The sequence below is a fragment of the Argentina silus genome, assembly GCF_951799395.1.
Source record: "Argentina silus genome assembly, chromosome: 12".
Taxonomy (NCBI): domain Eukaryota; kingdom Metazoa; phylum Chordata; class Actinopteri; order Argentiniformes; family Argentinidae; genus Argentina; species Argentina silus.
Window position 1 is genome coordinate 13,450,972 of NC_139666.1, and position 17,487 is coordinate 13,468,458.

Sequence of the window (17,487 nt, forward strand, 5' to 3'; positions counted from 1 at the left end):
TCTGATTGTGACTCTTGAGCCTTTTTTATTTTTTTTGTATCTACTGTTACGGTTACAAAATACTGTGTGTTGTGGACGATCTCTCAATTTTAGTCTTTGTTTCTAACTAGCAGCTGGTCCTATGTATAGGTAGTGCAGTGATGCACCATTAACCTTTTATAAAGGATTAGGCTACATTGTGTGAGGTTAAACACACATTCTCTCTCAGGACAGGATGGTTCTATTGAGTTCCCCTCCTGCGATGTCTACCCAGCAGTTAATGACGTCTCTCCATAGCAGGGCTGTTTGGGTTTTAGTACAGGACCATTTATAGCTGCAGTCATATACATAATGCAAAGATGACTCAAATAGAGGTATTTATAAATCTTGCTGATGGCCGACAGCCAGTCCTGTCCAAACTGTGAATATAAAGATGAATCCTAGATGCGCCAGCCGGTCCTTTTGCTTTTATTTATGCAACTAGAATGTGTCCTTGTTATGCCAAACCTGGGGGTGCTATGGTATGTTGCCTAATGTGAAGGCTGTTTGTGTTTTACAAGGTCTTCTCTGTACCTCCTCATCTCTGTGTGTGTTATGTAAACACTGCAGGGAAAGATATGTACTTAGCGTGTGTGTCACCTACCCTTGTTTTCATAGCTAGGAAAGGTTCAAATGTGTCAGCTGCTAGTGTCACATGGTCTGGAATGGCAGTTCTGTGTGTGTGTGTGTGGGTTACATGTCATGTGTCAGCTGTACATGTTCTGGAATGGCAGGTTTGTGTGTGTGTCTGTGTGTGTGGGTGGGTGATACTGCCTTAGGGGGCTGTGGCTGTGTGTGTGTGTCCTATGTTGCCCACTGCAGGGGCATGGATTCTGGAAGCTGTTTAAAGAGACGGCAGAGACCGGGGAGTAGGCAGTTAACTCCACAGAGTGGGAGAGCGGGTAGAATATCAAAGAAAGGCTTTTAATCGCATCACACACTCAGAGGACCACTGTGTGCAAGCTGCGTCACACATGCAGTCAATGCATCAGGTCTGTTTGGGTACAGCAGAAGTGTGTGTGTGTGTGTGTGTGTGTGTGTGTGTGTGTGTGGTGTGCGTGTGTGCGTGTGTGTGTGTGTGTGTTACAGACAGCACTGTTATGTAAACACTTGGCTTCAGTAAGGAGGGTTTCTGCTGACGGTGTTATAGCATGGTGCATTGATCTGCCCAGGCGAGATGGTGCACCTCTGACTCTGCCTTTCCTACTCTGTGATGCCAGGTCGAATTTAGTGCTACTCTCTCAAAACAGCACAACCAACCCAACTCCTCCAGGGAATTGGCCTAAACAACTGCACTTAACGCTGGCTACTGACTCATAGGCCTTTCAGAGTGTATGACTGTGTGTGACTAAGCTAAATGAAGTACGGGTCAAGCCGGTTTCGACTTGTCGTTATAGCTGTTTTTTCCCTCAAGGGAGAACAGTTTGAAAGGAAAAGCTGACCTGATAAGGAGCTTGGGTGCTTTATCTCTCCCAGACACGCTACGGCCAGTAGATGATCACCAAGTCTATCCCCGGCCCTCCCTGGCCCCCCTCCATCCTGTCATGGCAGAGAGTTGAGGTGACTTGTTTGTGAATGACGTGCGGGTTAATGACTTCTCTCAAGATTATTAATAACCTCCTGGGCCATGAGGAAACTATTCCACCAGCGGTCAGGTCACTGGAGCAGGATGGGCTAGGGGAGGTGCTGACAGAGGCCTGCTCTGGGCAGCTGTGTATGTAGGGAGTACGTTATGCCACAGGTCCAGTGTGAGTAACTGGTCATCGAGCCTAATTCCAAACATTTAGGCCAAGTTCAAGAACTACTAAGGGATGCTTGTAGCTAACAGCACTTTCAAATGCTCCAGGGAGGGAGCGAGAGGTATATGGAAGACTGCTACCTTTTTTAAAGGTCACTTCTTTGCCTACAGTGTTGTGACCAAGTACAGTTTGAAACCAATAGTGAGAAGTAGACCTCAGAGGGTCTGGTGAGGGCAATTGTTTATTTTTTTTTATTAGATAAGAAGAAGTGATTGAATGAAGTGACTGTTTGTTTTGTTTTATGCATCACAGATGAGCATGTTAGTGGAGGCTTTTGATTGCAGAGACAGAAAGAGAGAGACACAAAAGTCCCTGAATGTACCTTTTGTCCTCCTCAGACTCTGCCCATGAAAGTGCCAAGTGAGTTGTGTGAATAGCTGTCTGCCCACGTGAGGCTGATAATGAATGGATGTCTTTCAGGGCAGAATAAGAGGCTAAAGTACCCTCTGCCAGGCCAGGGGAGACTGTGCCAACGCTTGCCTGAAGGTTGGTCTGCCCCCCGTAAGAGAAAACAGTTCAACTGATTCTAGTTGGCCTGTTGATACATGCACACTTAAAAGAGTGCCTACGCGTGTGTTGTTTTGTCAGTTATTAGATGGTGTTTACATGTTCTTTTGGCTTCTGTGCAGTGTCTGTGTGTGTGTGAGAGAGTCCCTGTGTGTGTGTGTGTGTGTGTGTGTGTGTGTGTGTGTGTGTGTGTGTGTGTGTGTGTGTGTGTGTGTGTGTGTGTGTGTGTGTGTGATGGAGCCGGCGGAGGCTCGTGTTCCACATTCCCAAGCCCACGTGTGAGAACGCATCTGAACTGCAAGCGAGCAGAAGGCAGCCTACTGGAGTTGTGCTGCATATGCTTCTGATGCTGGAGGAGGTTCTGGAATCTCTGGATACAGGTCTTGTTCTACTCCCTCTCTCCTCCCTAAGCAGTCAAAGCTCTGGGAATCTGCCTCTGCCTCTCCCTCTGTCTCTCTCTCTCTCTCTCTTTTTATCTCTCTGATCATCCCTCTGCTGCCTGCCTGCCTGCCTGTCTGCCTGTCTGCCTGCCTGCCTGCCTGCCTGCCTGCCTGCCTGCCTGTCTGCCTGCCTGCCTGTCTGCCTGTCTGCCTGCCTGCCTGCCTGCCTGCCTGCCTGCCTGCCGGGAGGAAATGGCCTCTGATTCAGGCTCATTGCCTTTCTCTCATCACCTCTCCTATCAGAAATAAATGGAGCTGTGAGACATTCACATTAACTAGCTGTTGATGCCATTAGCTTCACTCTGCTGCCACTCCTAGAGATGAAGAATATTTAGAATATGGAGATTATTAATGTTGCTGAGAACATGATACGGTCAAAACAGTAGAAAATAATGATGAATATGGTTTCGTACGTTTATCGCACACACCTTTTTTCCCTGTCCTGGTTGCACTTCTCAAAGTCATGCTGAGTGTTGAAGCTCAGAAGCTGTTACCGAATAAGTTCGAGGCCACCCGTCTCTGTCTCGCTTTGCACAAGTGTTGTGGGATATCTCGACGTTCTATCAGCGTTCAGTTAACACTGACAATACCCTTCAGTGTGTCATCTTTTCATCTCAACCTCCTCATTGACTCCTCATTGGGACCTCAGATAGAGAGAGACATTGAGTTCGGAGGAGCTGACCGCTGTTTGTTTAGTCCTAATGAGGTCAGATTGAAACAGACATTCCTCTCAGAACAAACCAGAAGCCCTGGGGTACTGAGAGGCCCGTCTCCGGTCCCAGTACAAATGTGTCTCTCTGCTATGATAATATTTCTGCAATGAATGGTTATTGTTCTCCCTGGTATGTTATAGCCTTGTGTTTTTCCCCTTCCGAGATCAAGCCTTATTTGTCCCATTTGTCATAGAAGGAGAGGCTGAACCAAAGCGGTTAGCGTGTGATGACATTAACTCCGGTTATTGCCCGACAGTGGCCGTCAGGTTGAGGTCTTCGTGAATGTCATCGCTCAAAATATCCCCTGTGTGTGGAGCTCAAGGAAAGAGCTTCCTCTAACTTTTGACTGTTTATTAATATGATGTTATGAGTTATGTCGTTTGCACTAATAGGCTATTGTATAGAGAAGAGACAGTGTTCTGTTGACTGCCACAGTGACAGTGTACCACTTTGTTCACCATCCTCAATATTAACCTACGCCTTTTGGGATGAATACTTTGACTGTGTCCTTATCTCCAGGGTTTCTCTGTACTGTCTGCTCACCCTGGCAACCATGTAGCCAATCACCAATGCCCCTTAAGCAAGAGAGATCCCACGAGTAGAGATGCTCCTTAGGGACTACCTACCTCCTCCTCGTGGAAGACAGTTTTGCTTTGTTGGCGTTGACTGTCTCTAATTGGCAGCAGTGCTGATCTGTGTATATTAATGGGTCATTTGAAGCACTGTGGGAAGGCATTCTGCATTAGATGATTCTCCATTAGATGATTCTCCATCATGATTTGCCAGTAAAAAGTAAGGTGAACTTGTGTGTACCACTAAGGCCACTGTACCGCCCCCACTGTGATTGGCTGACTGAAGCTGACCAGGGTCATCCCTCTGTGTAGTACGAGGAACCAATGAGGAGTGTTGAAAGTCATCTCCTGCATAAGCTTTTCAATGACAGCTTTGCCATGGCAACAGAGAGTGCAGACTCCTCCCCTAGCGGGTAGTGAAGGAAACCACATCAGAATCACATGGATTTAATTCCTTTATGGATTATGGAACAGCAGAAGCAGTTATAGAGAAAACATTGTCAAAAGCTTTAGTCATGGTATTATTCAGTGTCATTTGAGGTATGTGTGTGTGTGTGTGTGTGTGTGTGTGTGTGTGTGTGTGTGTGTGTGTGTGTGTGTGTGTGTGTGTGTGTGTGTGTGAGTGAGAGAGAGAGACAGAGAGACAGAGAGAAAGAGAGAGAGCTGTATGGGTAGGTTGTTGTGGATGAGATGAGTCCTTGTTTACTCTACATTGTCAGCATAATGAGATTCCTCTGTGATGTGACATTGTGCTGAACATTAGTCCTTCCTTATACTTATATAAGCTGCTGGCTGGAGAGTCAGACACACACCCACACACACACAACAACACTTCAGCTGAGTCCTCAAAACACCCCTGAGTCTGAGTCAGGAGAGGCCTGCCTAGAAACACGCTTGAGTCAGGAACCCTTTATTCTCCCCCTGCAGCTTAGGCATCGCCTGAGCTTCAGCAATCCCCCAATATTAAAATACACTGCCCAGGGATTACGAGTACTGCATCCTTACTGCCACGCAGTAAGGATACTGGAATGAGAGTATCTGCAGCCAAGATGCCTGCTAGCATCACAGGGTGCTCTGCCATCTAGTGGATTCACTGGGTAGTGTGGCAGTAATGGCAGTACATTGGCCGTGATGGTGAGGTGTTTTGGTGGCAGTTCCAAGGGCCATTGTGCTTACCTAAGATTAGCGTTATCCATTTATCAGATCACTCCAACATTCGTAAAACAAATAACTGCAAGTCATTTTTGTTGAAGTTTTTGGCATTCCAGTGCTGCCTCTGAAGCAACTCAAGCAATCATACGTCATTGGGCAATCATACGCCTTCCTGTTTCCCAGAGGCATAGTGACCCTGTTTCTGTCTCCCTTACTCCTCCTCTCTCTCTCTCTCTCCCTCATTTCTCTTTTCTTTTTGTCTGCCTACATAATCTCTGTTTGGCCGTACAATTCTCAGTGACATTCTTGTGGTCTGAGCTCTGAGCTATATTGGGCCTGAGCTGTCTGGCTGGTTGTTTTTGTCGACTTCACCACTCAGAATGGGGTCATTGCTTTTTTGGTCAGGTTTTTCAGTGAGTTGGACTGTGGTTGACACGTGAACTGTTGAACTTCCTGACGGATACAGACTGTGTAGTATACAATCCATCACTTTTTGGCTTGAAGCATTAGGGATAGTGCCATATGATCAATAAGGAAGGAAGTATCAATCAATGTATTTCCTACCTAGGAAGTGATGGATTGTATAGGTGATTAAAATGTATACTGCAACTGTACTGCAGGCAACTTCTTGTCAGCTAGATAAGGGCTGACATTGCAATGTGTCACTTTAACCAGTAGAGGGAGCCAGGTCAGGCCAGTCCTTCATGACCATCATTCCTCTTGTATCATCATCAGTAAAGAATCATCATGATCTTACCTGAGGCTACATCTTCCCATCAGTGCCTCCCTTGTGAGAATTCAGCATGAGGGGTAGGCCATACAATGTGAATTAATCCCACAGTACAGGCCTTCACTCACGCAAACATACAGCACAGCTAACAGTAATCAAATCCTCTGGGTAGGCATGATGTCATGATGGCAGATGCTGGGGATTTCTAACACGACCCCTGCCACAGGCTTGAGATTATGACCTGGCTAGTATCCAAAGAGAAGACCTATTCTGTGTGTGCGCATGTGCACGTTGGTGTGTGACACACACCAACGTATGTCTCATGGTGTGCTAATTGCTCCCCTTGCATAGATAAATCAGCTCGACATTTGTGTCAGCATTTGATCAAGTGCTGCGTTGACTGGTGCAATCAATACACTGCTAAATGGATGGTCGTATTTGCTCTTTTACAAAGGTGTTCCAGCAAATAACCCTGGTTTAGAGGTGCTGTTTGGTTGTGCGATCTCGTATGTGTTGTTGTCAGATGCTCTGTATTTAAACAGAGTTTAACACTCTAAAACTCTTAAGGCCGGTTTCACAGACAAGGCTTAAGCCTAGCCCTAGACTAAAAAGCGTCCTCAGTGGCAATTTGCCATTGAAAGTGTGAATTAGTCCAGGACTAGGCTTAAGCCTCGTCTGTGAAACCGGCCCTTAATCTTAATAATCTATCCATTTTAATTATTGAAAGATCACCCGAAGAACAATTGGGAGTGTCAAATTATGATGGATGCTATTTGGATAAAGCTGCCGTTACTGATGGGAGAGGATTGAGGCGTTTCACATGCTGCAGCAGCAGCAGTCCCCTCCCTGTCCCCTCCCTGTACAACGTTGGTACAACGCTAGCCTGCACACTGGGTGTTCTCCTAACGCTAATGCTACAGTAGCTAGCCCCCATACTGTTGTTCTCATCAGTAACCAACACAGATGGGAGTGAGAGCTAGAGAGCCAGGGGGGCTATAGCTAGTGTCTGTCCCCACCCACAGCAATAAGGCACAGCCTTGAGCACGCATACATGAGAGGTTTGTTTTACCGTCTGTGCTTTCTTCTCACCGTCTCAGTAGCTCTGGGTGTGAGTGATGCCAGAGCAGAGGGACTGGAGAGGCAGGGTCTGTGTGATGTTAGAGCACCAGGTTTACTCCTGAGGCAAAGCAGCGCGCACATATTCTGCTTTTGTTGAAACCAAAAAAGGCACCGTGTCTGGGAGAGACAAGTGTGATGTGATTGTCTCACAGCATGCTAAGCTAAAGGGGAAAACAGAGAGAGAGCGTCATTTAGGGTTCCCGTAGTGTTGTGGTGAATGTTGTGCCCGTTTCTGCCTAACAAAATGAAAGGAACAATGCAATTTCACATCAACTAAAGCAGAGTGAGAACTGTAAATTGATTAGGCCATTGTCATGCTCCGATGACCACGGCAGGCTATTTTGTTGTTGTTTTTTTCACATCAAACGCTCTAAATACACAATTGATGGAGGTGACCTCACTGCTGCTGGCCCCTCCCTCTGTGGCCAGAAGTGTCCCTGCTGACACACACACACACACACACACACACACTGCTGTTTGACACCATTCCGATTAACAGCTCACCTCGGAGAGAAGGCTGAAGGGGGAGCTGGTGTAGCAGGGCTGATCACACCACACACACACACACACACACACACACACACACACACACACACACACACGTCCGCTCTCCGCTCTCACATGCGCACACACACACAGACACTGTTGATGCAGATGACTGGAGAGGGAGCGCTTTAGAGCGCGTGACAGAGATCATGCTGAGGAAGCTGGTATGCAAGAAGATCTGTGGCCGTAAGAGTGCTGCCTTTTTATCTGTCTCCTCCTCACCCTATTGTTCTGTGTTTGGTGTGTTTCTCTCCATCCCTCTCACACAACCCCATATGTCAATGTCATGCGATCCCCCTCTCGCATCTATTTGTTCCCCCTCTCCTGTCCTCCCTTTTTCTCTCCCACACCCTTTCCCTGTCTCCCTGTCTGCCTCTTTGTCTCTCTGTCTGTGCTTCTGTCGTGTGTGCGCGTGTGCGCGTGTGTGTGCGTGTGCGTGTGTCTGTCTCAGCAGTGGGATCAGCTTCTTAGTAACGGCATGGTAGTAGTCTCAGTCTGTAGTGGGGATGGAGTGATGGAGAGGGGTTGTGAGTGAGATGAGAGAAGGAGGAGGGGTGAGGGGTAGAAATGCAGGGCTCAGCCCTGGGTGATTTTGGGAGCGGGGCGTTTGACTCTCAGTGCCTGTTGCTTTGTTCCTGGAGGTGTTTGTCTGCCTTGATTTATGAGAGGGCTCTGAATAGTGGTGTCTCATTTGTGGCGTCCCTGTAATTGCATAGGTCAGACTGTACGAAGCTTTCGTGGAATCCATTGCTTGTTTGTTTTATAGTTGTTATGACGTGCACATAGTTGCAGAGAAGTATATATATAGATATCTATATTGTTGCTTTTTTTTAAGCAGCGCTCTATAATAATGCTGCGTGGGGGCAGCTCTCCAGGATCATATTTGTTTGAGATAATCCCTTATGTGAACTGAAAAATTGGAAAGGTGACAGCGCGGCTTTCTGTATTTGTGTAACACTGAGAATCCAGATTAAACACACTCAGTGCAGATGGACGCGGTCAGACACGCACACTCTGACCCTGGGGAGCAGAGGTCCCCTGGGCGTTACACGGACGCCTCCCTCCCACTCGCTAGGATTAACATGGCTCTTCTTCTTCTTCTCCCTCTGTGTCGGCAGATAAGAACTTTGACGATGAGGACTCTGTGGATGGGGGCCGGTCCTCCTCCTCCTCCTCCTCCAAGGCGCCCCCTAGTGGCAGGAGGACTGTGCCCATGGGGTCTGTTCGCAGGCCCAGCTCAGCCACGGCACCCAAGACTGCAGGTGAGGACCGTAGGCAGTCAGCACCTCCGCTGTTCACAGGAATGACATTCAACATTGGATCAGATAAAACAAGATTATCTCCTAAAAGTGTCTTTGCTGCAGAACCAACACATGCCAAGCCCCTAACAAATATGTCAATCAATAGGCTACATGTGCTAACTGTTGCAATGATGTGGCTGTCTCTCCCCTCAGGTAAAGAGGGGGCCAGTGCTGGTGCCGTGGATGAGGAGGACTTCATGAAGGCCTTTGAGGATGCTCCGTCTATCCAGGTACTGCACCACACACACCCCATTGTCTTGCGGCATATCGTCCATACTGGTCAGTATCAGTGTAGTTTTGGCGACGCAGGTGTGTGTGTGTGTGTGTGTGTGGGGGGGGGGGGGGCGCACACCATGTTCCATTGTCAACCCTCACTTGAAAGTGCAACTCCATCAACTGTCCTTGTGTTCATCTGTGTCCCTGTCTGTCTGTCTGTCTGTCTCCTCCTGTACAGATCCATTCCAACAGAGATCTGGAAGACAACATGGCCAAGCTCCGGGAGGTGCTGAACGATGACAAACATGACTGGGAACACAGAGTCGTCGCTGTAAGGAGCTGAGCTCAGACAATAACCTGACCAGTGTTCTCCCTTTTAGCCATCAGTCAAACATCTTATATGACCACAACATTATTAATTTTGTCATCTACTGGACATGTTTACCACCTCTTACTGTATATGCCCTACACTGTATGTGTCAGTAGGAATGTTGGAGGTAAAACGGTGGGAAACCTTGGTTCTGAATGACTAGCGGCGAGGTTAACTCTTGTTGTTTTGTTGCATTGTCCCTCTTATAGCTGAAGAAAATGCGCTCTCTCCTATTGGCTGGAGCTTTGGAGTACGAGTGCTTCCCTCAGCAGCTCCGCCTCATGGAGGCCCCGCTGAAACTGTCAGCTAAAGACCTGCGCTCCACGGTGGTGAGAGAGGCCTGCATCACTCTTGGGTAAGGACCCCCCCCCCCCCCCCTTCCCCCCCCCAGAAGAATCGTTTTTTATTTAGAATCAACCTTTTATATTGACACAAAAAAGAGTAAACACACTAAAACTCAAATGAATGAAAATGTGTGGTGTAGTGGGAGAGAGGAGGTGTCCACAGTCGTTAGTTGTGACATCCGTCATCCTGTCCTAATGTAGTTGTGATGAGGTGGAACAGAGACACAGTGAAAGAGCGGCAGGGTGATGGATGGCCAGGCGGGTGCCTCCCGTTAATGTCACCACTGTTTTACCACCTTCACCACTTTACCATGGCTTTTCTGAACTGTCTTTGGTCTATAGATCTATCTTTTGTCTATTGATTTTGCTGTGTCTCTCTGTCTCGCTCTCTCACTTTCTCTCTCTCTCTCTCTGGTCAGGCATCTGTCATATTTGCTAGGCAACAAGTTTGACCACTGTGCAGAGACCGTCATGCCCACGCTCCTCAACCTGGTGCCCAACAGTGCCAAGATCATGGCCACATCTGGGGTGGCCACCATACGCCTAATCCTGCGGGTAAGAGCTGTGTTACACACACACACACACACACACACACACACACACACACACACATACACACACACACACACACATACACTCTCTCTCTCTACGAGGAGTGAAACTGCAACTATTTCATGATGTCTTTGTGTTCCTTTTCCAGTTCACACACTACCCACGTCTCATCCCCATCATCACCAGTAACTGCACGTCTAAAGCTGTGGCTGTCAGAAGGTAAGAACCCGCGGGTCGTCTGTTGTGTGAAGCTGAACCAAGCCTTTTTTCCTGGTTTTCCCCTCTTGTGTGACACGTAAACTCTTGTCTTTCCTCCAGGCGCTGTTATGAGTTTTTAGAACTCTTATTACTAGAGTGGCAGACACACACACTGGAGAGGTAAGGACACTTCTATCAGTTGAAACTCTCTTGAAAGTCTTACTACATGCTACTACTGTATCCAGTCTGTACAGGGGTGGGGTGGGGTGGGGGGGTGGGGGGGCTGGGGGGGAGACTGCAGCACATTCTATTTCTCTCTCTTACTCTCACATGTGACATTTAAGTTGTTGCGTGTTGGCTGGATAGGCGGCTGATGAGCCCTTCTCGCAAGTTTAAATTGATGAGCCTGGAATGAGCCATCAGACCCTCGGCGGTGCGTCTCTGCCGTTGCCATGGCAGCCTCTGTGGAGAGTTTAAAAGGCATGTAACCAGCCTGCTGTGTGGCCACTTCCCCTGTAGAAGTGGAGAAGACAGTGGTGAGACAGAGAGAGGGAGAGAAAAGTAGCAGTCTCAGGGAAGAGGGCGCCGTCTTGAGTTTCTGAAGTGATGTTTCCGTACTACCCCAGGCACGTGGCTATTCTGACTGAGACCGTCAAGAAAGGGATACATGATGCCGACTCGGAGGCCAGATCTGTTGCCAGAAGGTAAGTTCCATTTTAATATTTAACTGGTGAATTAGTGAGAGTTTCTCTCACCTTTTTAGCAGTTTTTGTGCGTTGAGTATTCATTTATGAATGTCTGAGCTGTCCATCTTGATAACAAGATGTTGTTGTAGCATCTGTTTTACTATAGTCAATAAAGTTAGTAAAGTAAAGTTGAGATTTGTTTGTGTCTTAAAGGGTTTTCCAAAGCAGTACTCTTGCCTTGTATTACTGATGTTCTTTAGTGGTGACGTAACTCTCTGGCTGTAAAATCATGTCTGTGTACTGATTATTGAGGCGTTTTTCCCCCCCAATGTGACCTCTGACCATGTCTTTGTCCCTCCCTCACCCACAGGTGCTATTGGGGTTTCCATGGCCACTACAGCCGGGAGGCCGAGCATCTCTTCCAGGCTCTGGAGTCCACCTATCAGAAGGCCCTCCAGTCCCACCTGAAGAGTTCTGACAGTATCGTGTCCCTCCCTCAGTCGGACCGCTCCTCCTCCAGCTCCCAGGAGAGCCTCAAGTGAGACACCCCACCTCCGTAGCATCACCATCCTCCTCCACCCTCCACCCTCCACTCCCCAAAGCAGGGCCCCATTCAGCAGATAATATGATGTCTATAGCTGTCTACTCGTCACTCACAACTCATCATATCGTCATAGTATCCCTTTGTTTAACACGTCAGCTGTTGTGGGATTGAAAACAGGGTCACTGTAACATCTTAGCGATGCATTTGGTGATGATGTGGAAAGAGGTCTTAAAAGGCTATCTAAACATTGATTTGAAGATGCCCCTAATGTATCTGCCTCATTGTCTGTAATTGTAACAACATTGGTAATCATTAGCAGATGGGGTATGCAGTGCACACTGAGATTGATTTGTATTTATTCATTTAGTTTAACGAGTTAATGATCCGTATCTGATGCATCAGAGTAGCGTCTGTGATGATGAGTGAGTGTTTAGAGAGAGTGAAGTCATCCTTCTTTGAGGAGGCCTTTCCTGGCATCGTTGGGGGACGTAAGCCCTGCGCTAGTGTCCAGACCCATGCTTATGTCTTATTACCTCCCCTGAACATCAACAGTTGAGACAGTTGAAGATCAGACTCGCTCACAAATGACCAAGTTAACCAATCAAGAGGGGTGTTGGGTATAGATAGGGGTCATGGTTAGGGGTTGAGTTCAAGTCCTTTGATAGCCCACACCCTGCTCTCTCATGGAGGGGTGGTTTGACACACAGGGATGCGGGGTTGTAATAACCTCAGATAGTAATTACCTGTGGTCCTCTCTCCTCAGCCGCCCCCTGTCTGTCAAGGGTGTCATAGGAGGCAGCATGACAAGGGGTAAGAGAACAACAGTTTTTTTTTCCTCAACGTGAAATGTCATTCAATATGTATTCATTCCATGTCACCGGTTTTTATGTATGTGCTATTTCTGAGGTGTTGACATTCGAACCCTCGTCCCAGGTAAGATGGTGAGCTCTAGGGTGTCGTCAAATCCTGGCGGCTCCCTCCAGCGCTCCCGCAGTGACATTGACGTGAACGCCGCGGCCAGCGCCAAATCCCGCCACTCCACTGTGCCCTCCGCATCTCCCTTCAGCTCAGCCGCAGCCCTGCCCCCAGGGTCCTACGCCTCTCTAGGTAAACCTCCACCTCAACACCCCTCACTGTCCACGCTCTCTCTACGGCCAGGGTCCCTTACACCACCCAGCACTCCCTCCTACCCCCCCCTCCTAAGGGTCTGTACTATCTATATCTATACAGGGCCCAAGCCCAGCCCCACCACGTCAAGCCAGCACTTTGTTAATGTTATGACCACAGGAATCACAATTCTAGAAAAAGTCATCTCTCAAACTTTTAATTAGGAAATTTAGAAAAAGATATGAAAATCACTGGCTTTTATGGCCAAAGCTGGGATATTAATATATCTGATGGCTGCTGTAGATATCATTAAGTTGTGCTGTGAGGAGGAACAGACAAAAGGACACGTTTTTCAGACTTTCCCTCGTAAACTAGCAGATCATGATTTATTTATTTTTTACTCACTTTCAAATCCATGATAACCAATGATCCGTAGCTGATGCACTATGATAACCAATGATCCATATCTGATGACAAACTTTCCAATCGCTCTCATCACTGTGCAATTAGGTACTATCATCTCAGCGAAAATGAGAACCAGTGTCTTCCTTGGTTCTTGTCCAAAGCGTCCCTGTGGATCTAATGACCATGACTAATAAGCCCTCTTTCTCCCACACACTCACTCTCCTGCCTAACTGGTACTAATGTCTTCCTCTATACCTCTCCTCCCACTCGCCGCCCCCTCTGCCTTTGTAAATGCCTAAAGACGGCACGCCCGGTAAAACTGATGGTAAGATGTGTGTGTGTGTGTGTCTGTGTGCGTGTGTGTGTCTGTGTGTGTGTGTGTGTGTGTTCTGCGTCTGTCGGGGGCTGTTAACGGCTGACCCTCCTCCCGCCCTCTCCCTCCCTTCCTGACTCTTGTCTGTCCTGACTCCTCCTTTACGTCTGTTTACACTCCAACGTACCCGGTGGTCATCTGTGGAACTGCATGGACTGTCTGCATGGTCTTCTGTACCTTCTTCCTAACAACTAGTGTCCCCTGTACCTTAAACCATCATTTGATGCACCTCAAGATCGGGTCTAGAATGTCATATTCGTTTTAAATAATTTTCTTCCTCTGCTTTTATTTTGCAAGAAAGGGTTAGCAATTCCTGTATGCTACCTTATGGTGTTCATCATTTAGACCCGAATCATAACTTGAGAACTGCGTGCCTAACTCTTTCCTTCATGTAAATCAGGCATTTTACGCCAAATGTTTGAGTTATGGGCGCAGATCTTAAGTTAGGCTTAGGGCACTTAGAGAGCATGGGAATCAGAGTGGACCCACTGTCTACGACTTGTAGAGATTCACTGTAGAGATTTTCATGTCAGTCATCATCCCCCTTCTGGATGTCTGCATCTCTTTATGTCTGTAGTAAACCCTGTCTTTCTGAATATGTTTAACCTATTGGGCACTGCAATGGCCTGATCCTAGAGGTCCCACCCTACGCTGTGCTCTTCATCAACATGCCGTTATACTCATTGATTATGACAGTGATTAGATGCCTATTTTGTCACCCCAGAACAGGAGGACCCTGTGGTATGTGTGTGAAAGTGATTGTTGCACGCAGTGAGACTTGCCTCAGTTGTTTGGGAGTGGTCTGAATAAGGGGTCAGAGGTTGCTTTACTGCTTCCCCTCATAGTGATCTACGTCTTATTCCCTATTTGTACATGAGTCCCTCGGTACTATCTCATTGTCTTGATTTCAGAGTGAAACACGTTGTCGACTCTTTGTTTTCTAAGGGCTATTTCATATTCTGTGGGGGAATGTATGTCTATCTAGTGTTACATTCTCCCACTCATGCCGGCCTGTCAATCATCCTCCAATGGAATTAGGTCACAGTAGAAGACGGACTGTGATGAGACCCATTATTGGCCAAGGTGCCAGACACGCCTGGGCGCCTCAGTCTCAAATTAGAGACGCCTGATAAAAAAATGGAGCTTTTTTTGGATTACAGTCCAAAATGAGCAGACAACATCTGAATGGCCCCAATTCCTTTTTTACCAGTCTCAGTCTTAGCTGGCATTTCAGGAACATGACTTGGTTGCATCTCATCAAGTATGAGAGTGGCAATTCAATCCAATGTTAATAAATGTGGAAGACACACTTGGACGTACTCCAATGCTAGTTGTGTTAGGTCATGATGTTGTTGCTTGTTGCGTCAGTCAGACAAACGTTTTCAGATCCCACTGCATGTTTGACGGAGCCCCTGAATGAGGAAGTGTTTGTGAGAATGTGTGAATGCAGAGATGTTCAGTCTGTCTGTCTCTCCCTGTGTTTTTAGGAGATTCTCTCCACTCACCAAGGTTATCACCGTCTTTTTAAATATGATTTTTCTTCCTTCAATGTCTGGTGTTGTGGTGAACAGTGGTGCACAGCTGGGTGTAATGTGCAGTGGCCTTATCTCACTTTCCCTGTGGGTCCGTCTCTCTCCGTGTGTTGTTGCGTCCAGGTCGTGTGCGTACCAGGAGGCAGAGCTCTGGGAGTAACGTGGGGGCCAGCCCCACTGTCACAGACAGCAGGGGGCGCAGCCGGGCAAAAGTGGTTTCCCAGTCCCAGCGTAAGTACTCAGACAGACCCCCCCCCCCCTCGCACACACACACACACACACACACACACACACAGTCTGAGCACAGAGGAGCCACATTGTCATTCCCAGTCTTTCACTCTCATGCACACCCTCAGTATGGCCTGCTTGTTGGTGTCAGGTCATACTACGTGCTCCCGAGTTTCTCTCGTTTGTGTGATGTCTTTCATAACACTTCAATGTCCTGAAGGAACTGGAGTCACTTTTAGTGCACCCTCTTACAGGTTGTGTGTGTGTGTGCGCGCGTGTGTGTGTGTGTGTGTGTGTGTGTGTGTGTTTTATTTCCTGTATCTGTGTCGAGGAGAGGCATCAATGGTTAATGCACGAGTAACATGCACAGACAGTTAACCTCTGGCCTGGTGCATGCTGGATAAACACTTCTGTTACATTGACCGGTTTATTTTCACCTGTCCCGCGGCTCGCTTCCATAACCCAGGATCCAGATCAGCTAACCCCACTGCCGGTGGTAAGGCCCGACTTCATCCAATCAGAGCCAAGCCTCCCCGTGCTCCGCAGAACTCTGCGGTCTGCATGTCATGTCATCTTTTAGTTTCAAGCCTCATTTCACACCAGCATGCTCCATTCACCAACTACAAGTGCTTGTATTATTGTTATTATTATCTTTTTCACAGTCTGGAAAGCACTTTGGATTTCACCTCAACATATTGTGTTGTTTTTATGTCAGTTGTTACATGTTGCCATGTTGTGTCAGTTGTTGTCTGTATAGGTTGTCTGAACTGTCTTCGTTGTTGTTGTTGTTGTTGTTGTTGTTGTTGTTGTTGTTGTTGTCGTACTCTGGTATGTTCTCCCACAGCCCAGTTAGAACCTGGATGAAACCCACCTTGTTTGTTTGTCTGTCTGTATCGAGCTGTTTGTCCCTACCCCATCAAAGCTGAAATCCCATGTCTGTGCTAACCGTGTGAATCTGCAGCACGTCTGGGTACAGTAGGATGGAGAATGTCATCACTGAGGGGCACTTAACCATGATAGTGGCACCCTGTGTACTGTATATTCAGACTTCACTATACTATAAAACCACTGCTATTGAAGCAACATAGTGAGTCAAATATAAAAGCCAGTGCAATGTTCCCTATAAAGAGACAGTATCAGTATAGGGAATTCAGCTTTGAGTCGTGACAGAAACCTCCCTGCATGCCATGGAGCGTTGCGTCGCTGTGACCCATCTAAAAGGGGGTCCAGTACCGTGGGTCCTGTCTGTCCCTGTCCTGTCGGCACCCTCTGACCGTGGGCCTTGTGTGTCCCCCCTACAGCCGGCAGCCGCTCCAGCTCCCCGGGGAAGCTGCTGGGTCACAGCTACGGGAGGGTCCACAGAACCACGCTCTCGGCCACCACCACCCCCGCCGACAAGAGGACCAGGGTCCCCCGGAGCCAAGGCTGCAGCCGCGAGACCAGTCCCAGCAGGCTGGGCATAGGTAAGGCCATAGGTGTGGCCATAACTCAACACAGGCTGCACACACCATCAGATCCATACTGTACATACACACAATATCACCCATACACACACACACACACACATTGCTTACAACATACAGCACACATGCTGATGAATAACATACCTCACACACGCATGTGTCAAAACACATTGCACAACACAGTGATAGGTCGCTTGCTCACTCCTATCTTCATTAAGTGCTGTACAGATAATCTCATACTTTGAAACACGCCGGCACGTTATCTCGGTGTCCGGGTTTGAAACACAACACAAGTAAACACAAACTTTCAAGACTTGTAACGACCATTGGCGCGCATCATTGTCATGTATGTAGTACCGTTTAAGTCTGAAATGGGTCACACTAGAATCCTAGATGAACGTCTTATGAATAGACAGGGCCTCCGTAAAGGATGCTGAATGATCATAGTCCGTCCTTTACTTGTAGAATCCCTCAGGGTAAGTAGCACATCCCGGTAAAACTCCATGTTCCTGGAGGGATTTCCCCTCTGTTAGCATCACATCTTCCAGGCAGAACACGTCGATGGGGGTACT

The 17,487-nt window shown here is 47.7% G+C and overlaps 1 protein-coding gene across 1 annotated transcript in view; it reads left to right on the top strand.

Annotated features, from left to right (window-relative positions):
• clasp1a (cytoplasmic linker associated protein 1a) overlaps positions 1–17,487 on the top strand; it is a 58,778-nt gene that overhangs the window by 25,008 nt on the left and 16,283 nt on the right. The window contains exons 9-21 of the mRNA XM_083681252.1: positions 8,715–8,858; positions 9,051–9,127; positions 9,352–9,444; positions 9,693–9,838; positions 10,247–10,382; positions 10,528–10,598; positions 10,698–10,757; positions 11,204–11,281; positions 11,634–11,801; positions 12,571–12,617; positions 12,741–12,914; positions 15,348–15,455; positions 16,754–16,915. Of these exons, the coding sequence (XP_083537378.1) occupies positions 8,715–8,858; positions 9,051–9,127; positions 9,352–9,444; positions 9,693–9,838; positions 10,247–10,382; positions 10,528–10,598; positions 10,698–10,757; positions 11,204–11,281; positions 11,634–11,801; positions 12,571–12,617; positions 12,741–12,914; positions 15,348–15,455; positions 16,754–16,915 (1,464 nt within the window). The remainder of the gene's footprint in view (positions 1–8,714; positions 8,859–9,050; positions 9,128–9,351; positions 9,445–9,692; positions 9,839–10,246; positions 10,383–10,527; positions 10,599–10,697; positions 10,758–11,203; positions 11,282–11,633; positions 11,802–12,570; positions 12,618–12,740; positions 12,915–15,347; positions 15,456–16,753; positions 16,916–17,487) is intronic.